Raw genomic sequence first — 8,675 nt, 5'->3', positions numbered from 1 at the left:
TACAGTGCCGACAGTAAAAGTGAAATGTGAATCTTGCCCAGTCTTTTTAAATCAATCTTACACATGCACAAAGGTGTAACTTTCAATTTAGAATAACAAATTAAAACTTAAAGCAGTGTAAATTAGAGCTTCCCTGCAGAATAAACTGTGACTTCCCTCCCTGGAGGACATTTACACCTCCCATCTCACCCGCAAGGCGACCACGATTGTGAGTGATGTGAGTCACCCCGCTCACTCTTTGTTTGATCTTCTGCCCTCTGGGAAGAGGTACAGGAGCCTGTGCTCCCGCACCACCAGACTCACCAACAGCGTCATACTCCAGGATCCTGAACTCTCTCCCCCCTTCTGCGTAGCGTCCTGTACTTTTGCGCTATATTCTGACTCTCTGCTGTATGCACACTTGCTCCATTTTTGCTCCTCTTATTTATTATGTTATTTGTTCATTTATTATTTATTCATCACTCTTATTTATTCATTGTTTGTGCCTTCTTGTTTCAATTTTTTTTGTGTTGTTCACTTGTACGTATATTGTGTACTATGTCTTGTCACCGTGGGATAGTGGGAACGTAATTTCGATTTCTTTGTGTGTCTTGGCGTGTGAAGAAATTGACAATAAAGCAGACTTTAACTTTTTTGACTTTTGACTTTGATATCGACAACCTGACTGAGCAATTCAACTTTGTTATGCTTCCATACACAGTGACACAAAAACTTGTCGTTCTGATGCTATGACGATATGACACAAATATTTACTTTTAAGAGATGTAATAAGAATTGACTTGTGCAGGGGACCCAGGATGTTTTGCTATTTGTTTTCTGTTTTCAGAAATGTACTTACTGTTTTGCAAATTTCAATTCTGATCTGAGTAATGTGCCAAAGCAACTGTAAATATAAAACACATGATAAAAACTAATGAAAAAAAAAATGGCATGTTATTTTTCAACTGGTTTTGTCCGAGGGACCGCCATTATAACCAAGAAGACACTCTGGGGCCACTGCTTTGGCGGAATCTCATGTTATTTTGCACCAAAGGAAGTTAGACTTAAACAGGCTATTTATTTGCATTTGTATGTCTATTTTTTGGAATCTCAGCTACTTTTGACATAATTTGGACAAGGAAATAATTCACAAAATTAGCTGGAAAATCAATTATGGCGAAAGAATAAATACATTTTATTTTTAAAAATGTTACAATTATGTTCCCTTTCCAATTTCACAGACCAGCTGCAATACCGCCACGAACCACCACAGGAGCGAAGCTCACCCGTTGAAAATCCTTGATCTAGAGTAGCAAATGTCAGCCACGTTACATGTTTCCATAATTTCAAAGAAATTACCATACTTTGTTCATCTCTTGAATATGAGCAGAAACATTTTGTAATGAATAAAAAGTTATTTAAGTTGTCTGTGCAATTTTATAAACTTGTTGAAAGCCAAAAACACTGCACAGGGCAGTGCCAGAAATGATAGATCGATAGAAGGACAGATAGACGGCCGGACAGATGGATAGACATACAGACAGATAAATAGATATTGAAATTCTCCATTCAAGACATAATCAATGATTTACTTTTCTTGTGTTTGACCTCTGGAGTCTTGGGAGAACTTGACTCATTTGTTTACTGGATTAACAACGTTTGCCATGTTGACCTTTTCAATTCCCACTAATAACTCTAGCTAAATCCTTCGGAGACATTCCAGCCTTAAGCGTTTTAATGAGATAACTAATTCCAAGATGGCATTTTTGCACCAACACAGGCTTTTCGTTCCCAATCTGAATCTCTTCTGGAGACGAGCCTTGGGCTGTTTCTATTTTTGGCCAATACTGAATGAATACGGAAGTTTTTTTTTTAATTTACGGGCATGACAATGTTGTAGTGGTTTCTTCAATATAAATGAATATCAAATTGTTTCTAACTAATAAAATTACCAAGTCAGTAGTAGTACATTAAGTATGTTGAGTACAGTCTGGTGAGAGATGTATACAACAAGCTTCCCCACCCAGAAAACCAACAAGCATTATTCCGCCCATGAGCTCCTGCAACTGTGTAACAACATGTGCCCAACTGCAAACACCTCTTCATCATGTAGAAAGTCATGTGAGCATCATGTGCTCAAATATGCCAAAATAATATTCTGGACTTTACCCTTGACCGCCAGTAGTAGCCACAGTTTGTCTATGCGTGTGTCTTGTTTATGCTATGTGAGCATGCATTTATGCACCTCTGTGTTTATCCACCTTCTAAATGACAGCTTCTAAGGGCAATTGGGGGACATTGGAAAGTATTTCCAAGTAAATGAACACAGGAATAATGATGATACTAAAAAGTGTTGTGTTGTGTATGTGTGTCAGTGCATGGGGTCCCTTGCACATTTTTCAGTTCCCCTCTGGGCAGACTGCAGCTTTCAAAGTAACATTGGGGATGACAGGAGGAAAAGTGTCATAACAATTAGGTTGCAGAGAGTGAAAGAGGAAGCTGCGATAGAGAGAGGAATTTAAAGGAAAGGGTTGTGAAGCAAGGCACAAGTGAGAAAGTGGGGGAAAAAATAATGGCCTTACACTGTCAAGGTGGATGCTAGGCTAAACAGAAGGAAAGGAAGAGGCAACACTATTGGGACAAACAAGTCAGCAAGGACAAGAGAAATAATTCAAATTGGTCTCTTTCCCTTCAGGGGCACTGGCACCTTATTGGGGAAAAACGTAACAAAGCACAGAGGCCCCACATTTTGTAAAAAAGGGTTTGTGTGTGTGTGTGAGACGATGATCGTGAATGCTTGTTATGTGCATTATGCGTCCATTTTAAGGTAGTGATTTTCCCCATTTGAAACTAAAATTCCATCAAATATCTAACTATACTACTTCTACTTGCATAGTCCCTAAGGGAGAAACAAGTGCGGAAAAAATAGTTTTTACATATTTTTGCAAGGTAGCGTGACTTTTTAGTGGAAATAGAGTCAGAATACGAGGACGTGCTCTACTTCACCGAGGTACGTTGGCTCAGCAGGGGGAAGGTCTTGATGAGGTTTTTCGAGTTAAGAGCAGAAGTGAAAGCCTTCATGGAGAAGGATGGGATGACTGTTCCTGTGCTAAATGATCATGAATGTCTAAGGGACCTTGTTGACGTCACACAAGAGCTGAATGTACTGAACAAGAAGTTACAGGGTCAGGACAAGCTTGTCAGTGCTGCATATGACAATGTCAGAGCATTCTCCAAAAAACTTGTTTTATGGAAAGCCCAGCTTTTCCAGACAAATCTCTGCCATTTCCCAGCATGCAAGGCACTCATGGATTCAGGCACAACATTTAGTAGTGAGAAGTATGCTGATACCATTGGAAAGCTACAGAAAGAATTTGATCAGAGGTTTGCAGACTTCAAGACACACAGAGCCACTTTTCAGATTTTTGCTGACCCCTTCTCCTTTGATGTGGAGGATGCCCCCCCTGTCCTGCAGATGGAGCTAATTGACCTGCAGTGCAATACTGACCTCAAAGCCAAATTCAGGGAGGTGACAATTTTTTAGATTTCAAACGGCCTGCAGCATTGGCCTTATAATGTATTATTTATGGCCCGCCTGCACTGTCAAAATGAATAAAAAAATAATCATGAAATTTGAAACTGTTATTCGTCCTATTACCAAAAGGTAGCAGCACCACCGCCTTGACGAGGAAATTTGACATTGAAGGCCGTTGCTTTCAAGAGAAATGGGAATTACAATATTTCTTCACAGAAAATCAAAACAATTGTGTTTGTCTAATTTCTATAGAGACAGACGGTTGCCTTGTTTAAGGATTTCAACCTAAAGAGACACTATCAGACTAAACACGCTAACACATACGACAAGCTAACAGGGAGTGACCACGCTGATAAAGTGAGGCAGCTTCGAGTTGAACCGGCATCACAACAGCGATTCTTCACGCGGGGCTGTGAGTCAAAAGTAAATCAAAAGTAAATATTACTTCATGTTAAATATTACAAAGTGGCCATGTTAATACTGTTGTTATGCACCTGTAGACGTGGCACAAACTATTACCGTAAATTCCGGACTATAAGACGCAACTTTTTTCCAAAATTTTGAACCCTGAGGCTTATAGTCAGGTGCGGCTTATATGGGGATTTTTTTCGTGATTTTTGTGATAACTTGATCACTTTTATACACTGCGGTATCTTGAAGAAAAAAACAACAACAAAAATACTATTTTGAAACACTACTATGGCTGCTGCTTATTCTGGCTGTGTTGCTTGTAACTATTATGAGCTTTAGTAGGAATGCACGCTAGGTGACCTGCGTCAAAGGGCTCTAAACCCTTCGTCACAGGCAATGTTGAGAAAGACATGTTAAAGTATGTTATAAAAACTTTAAAAAGGCTTTCTGTGAACTATCTTTCTTTGTAAAAAAAATGCGTGTGCACGTGCGGCTTATAGTCCTGTGCGGCTTATATAAGAAAGAAACTAAAATATCCCCCAATTTTAGCAGGTGCGGCTTATAGTCCGGTGCGGCTTATAGTCCGGAATTTACGGTACTTTCTGAAAGAAGTTTTAATGATAACAGACAACTTTGCATTACTTATAACTCTTGTTTAAAATGTTCATGAGTCTATAATCATTTCAAACTCATGTAAATTTAAGGTATTTCAAACAGTTTGTTCAATGTTATCGGACTCTTCAGATATGAATGAAAGGCAGAATTTGTGTTTTTAGAGTTGTTCACATCTGCGTGAGTGGCTTATATTTGGTTATTTTGTCATTTAAAAAATAAAGACAATTGGGACAATGAAATTTGTTTCATATCAGTGTGTATTCGTATGATATGTTTGAAAAAGATTTGGCCCCCGGGCTCCTTCACTTGATCAAATCTGGCCTTCCTTGTAAAAAGTTTGGACACGCCTGACTTAAAAGAACTGGAATGCACATCACTACTCGCTATGGCGTCCCGTAGCAGCGAATAAGCCATTTTTTATAAACGGTCCATTCTGCGTTTTTCCGGAGTCCGGCCCCTTTCCACAAGCTGACGGCGGTACAGTCGACACCTAGGACGACATTGTGTGCTGAGCAAGCCGGTCTCGTGCGTGAAGGTTCCGGGCTATATAATGTATGCGATGAAGCGTGCTGAAAAAAAGTACACGGTCTGGTTATTAAGAACCCACAATGAAAAAATAAGCACATTTTGCACTTGTGTAGCCACTAGATAGCGGCAAACTTGTTTTACACTGTTTAATATTGAACTGAGGTGAGGGTTAGGTTAGGTTAGGTTAGGTTAGGTTAGGTTAGGTTAGGTTAGGTTAGGTTAGGTTAGAGGGTTAATCTTTTCCTTGGTGCCAGTCCCCTTTTTGAACATTTTCCACTAGTCTAGTCTTTTCATTGAAAACAAAACTGCATTTTGTCCGGTCATGACTTGGTCATCAGAGTCATCATTAATTTGCCACTTGTCATTGGAATCACGGAAAAAGGGAAGGTCATGGTTGTCAATGAAAACAACAGCGCCAAAGTGAAAGCTCCCCGGCAACGAAACTCCGCCCCTCGAATGGTATCACTCATCATTGTGTCAATAACAACAACAAAAGTACATTTCAAAATAACCAGAGTAAACATGAGTCTCTCCGTGCAATTCTTCATTACCTCTGCGCTGAGCATACACTTGAGGTTTTTGTTCCCCGATTAACTTTGAGTTTCATTTTCTTCCCTGCTCGGATCAACCCAAAAGAAAAGAGGAAATTCGACTTCTTCATCTCACTTTTGTTCATTGCTTAAGCATTTCCTTCTCACCCGCCATGCTTCTTGCACACGCAAAGGTGTCGGCCTTGCTGCTTCTGGCAGGTGAGTGAACGCCATCACACACTAACGTCTGTGTGTGTGTGTGTGTCTGTGTGTGTTTGTCTGTGTGTGTCTGTATGTGTGTCACCATGTCATGTCGGTTACAAATGTGTTGTGATGTCATGCTAGCTGGACATGATACGGCTACGGCACTTGCGGTGGAGCGGGTGCGCTACTCGCCGGTCAAGTGCGCGGTGCGCGGCTCCACCGTGACGTTGCGGTGCTCCTTCACCGCCATCATGTCAGTGGTTCGGGTGGTGTGGTGCGTCAATCACCGCATTTGTCAAGGAACCACGCCGTCCGTGTACGACAGCAACAAGCCCAACAAGAACTTGCGCTTTGTGTACTTGGGGGACCACAAGAACAACTGCACGCTGCAGATCCGCCAAATCCTCAGCGAGGACAACACCACCTTCCGATTCCGGATGGAAGCCGGAAACGAAAAAGGACATTTCACCGGCCAAGCGGGCGTGACCGTCAGCGTTCTCGGTAGGACCAACACGTCGTTTGAGTTTTTGCCGCACACATCATAAAGAATGACTTGGGGGTGTCCCAGCCTAACAGTTTCAAGCTCTGACTTTTTGTTGTTGTTGTTGTTGCACGCACACCTTGTCGTGTGGGGTATGGGTCTCGGGGAGCCTGTAAACGCGCCACTGGCCAAACGTGAAGCCGAGTGTAGACGTAGCATCCGGTCTCTCTCATAGATGCCGAGCCGATGAGGGTGCAGAGCTCCGCCCCCGGTCCCATGAGGGTGGGCGCCGCCGTGACGTTGAGCTGCACGTCCAGTTGCTCCTTCCACGATCTGGACGTGCGCTGGCATAAAGACGGGCAACCCCTGCCGGAGTCCGGCCCGACCCTCAGGTTGACGGCCGAACGGTCGGCCAACTACACCTGCAACCTGGCCCTCCTTCCAAATACCATGTCGCCACCCTTTAGGCTGAACGTGGCAGAACTGCGCACAGGTACTTTAATTACTCTTGGATTCTTCAACTCTTTTCCCGTTCTTGTTTTTCTTGAATGTTTTTACACACTCACATGCAACAATCATGCACACACAAACATGCACCGACTCACAAATTCACACGCAAATAAATAAAGTACAAAAGCGCACACTACTGTAGAAAGAATGCACACGCTCACACACACACACACAGGCCCCTGAGGCAAATGCGTTTCGCACACACACGGCTGTTTTGCCTTCGTTATGTTTTCACACATGAGAAAATTGCAAAGTCACCGACGCGTCCGTTTGCTTCTGGTGACTTTCCAGGTGGACATTTTGTTTTGACGCTCAGCGTCTCCTTGGGCCTACTGATGGCGCTGCTCCTCACCGTTGCCATCGTCTTGTTCCTCAACAAACGGTGCGTCCCCGTGCTAGCGGTTAGCCTTTGCACAGTTAACGTGTTGACATTCCAGCAGGAAACGTCGGCAGGCGTCTCCTCACGATGGCAAACGAGTCAACAAGGAGCGTGAGGTGAGTTTGCTGGCACCCCATCATGCACCTTGCACAACTTTCGACCTTGTGTATGTGTGTGTGCGTGCGTGCGTGCGCGCGTGCGTGCGGGGGTAGACGTGTGAACAGGTGTACGCTAACACGCAACCAGGTGGTGACCGAGGCGGTCCAGATGCAGAGGAAGCGGGCCGGAGTGCAGACGAAGTCAGTTATGCAGCTGTACAGTTCAAAGCAAAGGCCGTCAATAGGTGCCACACACACACACACACACACACACACACACACACACACACACACACACACAGTGTTGCTATTGAAGCATTCTTGTCGTTTGAGGCCGGTGGAAACCAAGGAGGACGTGGTCTACGCGTCCATAGCGCGTCTGTCCCCGTGAACGCTCAGCAGAAGGAAGCCACGTTGACTCATGTGGCGTCACACGCACGCCCCAAGTAATGTCGCACTTTCTCGTGTTTCAATAAAGTCGGAGCAAACGCCACGAAGTCGTCTCTTGTGTGACCTGACATCATTCCTGTCAGGTCTAAGCACCATCAGACATTTATTAAACACTGAAACAGAGAAAAAAGGACAACCAGTAATTAGTTTTACTTGCGAGGAGAACAGCAGAAAGTTTTTCAGTTACAATCTCTAAACCGCTCTGAAGCCCACTGTTCCACTTCCTCTCTTTTTATTCTTTCGGATGCCCCGGTTACATAGGCGTTGCTGCACTAAAGGGTGGGGGGAAAACCTGCAGCAGCAGTAATCCTGTTACACCAAAAATAGATTGTTGTTCAAGAGAGACAGTTCATCATCTATCAGGTGACAGCTGTCACTCTGACAGTCGGGGTACGATTCCTATTTTGTGCCTCTTGACCGCATGTTGCAACAAACTCTTCTTGGCGTCCGTTAGCGTGATCAAAACAGGAAGTGGAAGGCGCCTTCTTGCAAACAAGCCTTCCGCTAGATTCCCGGAGAGGTAAGGTGTCAACTTTTTTTCAAAATAACCAGAGTAAATATGAGTCTCTCCGTGCGATTCGTCATTACGTCTGCGCTGAGCATACACTTGAGGTTGAGGTTTTTGATTTTCTTCCCTGCTCGGGTCAACCCAAAAGAAAAGAGGAAATTCAACTTCGTCATCTCACTTGTCTTTATTGCTAAATCATTTCCTCCTCATCTTGTTGTCCCTTCACACAATCAGTGCCACCCCAGTCATGAACCTCACCGCATGACACTGTGTATAAGTGAAGCAAGATTGAAAAGGCTGTTCCGAGTCAACATTGTTGTCATTGTGTAAATCTCAGGAAAATCAAAGAATGATCTCAGAAAGTAGAAAAGTTTAATCTAATTCCTCCAGGTGCTGCGAAGATACAATTACGTCACAGTCTTAACAGCAAGACTGCCAAACAAGGTA

The 8,675-nt window shown here is 43.4% G+C and overlaps 1 protein-coding gene across 5 annotated transcripts; it reads left to right on the top strand.

The window, feature by feature from the left end:
* Positions 1-5,559: 5,559 nt before the first annotated feature.
* Positions 5,560-7,763, top strand: LOC133152288 (uncharacterized). 5 transcript variants are annotated; one of them, XM_061275802.1, is made up of 7 exons: positions 5,561-5,817; positions 5,944-6,303; positions 6,519-6,776; positions 7,085-7,175; positions 7,231-7,288; positions 7,385-7,515; positions 7,604-7,763. In XM_061275802.1, exons 1-7 carry the CDS (start codon positions 5,772-5,774, stop codon positions 7,659-7,661), a joined length of 1,002 nt encoding a protein of 333 aa, XP_061131786.1. In that variant the 5' UTR covers positions 5,561-5,771; the 3' UTR covers positions 7,662-7,763. The 5 variants fall into 5 exon arrangements, with proteins under 5 accessions (XP_061131803.1, XP_061131795.1, XP_061131786.1 ...); XM_061275819.1 differs by having other exon boundaries at positions 5,560-6,303; positions 7,234-7,288; positions 7,419-7,515; XM_061275811.1 differs by having other exon boundaries at positions 5,560-6,303; positions 7,419-7,515.
* Positions 7,764-8,675: the final 912 nt, after the last annotated feature.

This window comes from Syngnathus typhle, linkage group LG1 (genome assembly GCF_033458585.1).
Source record: "Syngnathus typhle isolate RoL2023-S1 ecotype Sweden linkage group LG1, RoL_Styp_1.0, whole genome shotgun sequence".
NCBI lineage: Eukaryota > Metazoa > Chordata > Actinopteri > Syngnathiformes > Syngnathidae > Syngnathus > Syngnathus typhle.
Note: the sequence above shows the minus strand (reverse complement) of the source record. Positions and strands in the feature narration are given on the sequence as shown.

Coding starts and splice junctions, on each gene's coding strand:
- LOC133152288 (XM_061275783.1), top strand. CDS start 5,892: ATGTGTGTCACCATGTCATGTCGGTTACAAATGTGTTGTGATGTCATG. Junction 7,289..7,384: donor GAGTCAACAAGGAGCGTGAG/GTGAGTTTGCTG, acceptor GTGCGGGGGTAG/ACGTGTGAACAGGTGTACGC. Junction 7,516..7,603: donor AAAGCAAAGGCCGTCAATAG/GTGCCACACACA, acceptor TTGTCGTTTGAG/GCCGGTGGAAACCAAGGAGG.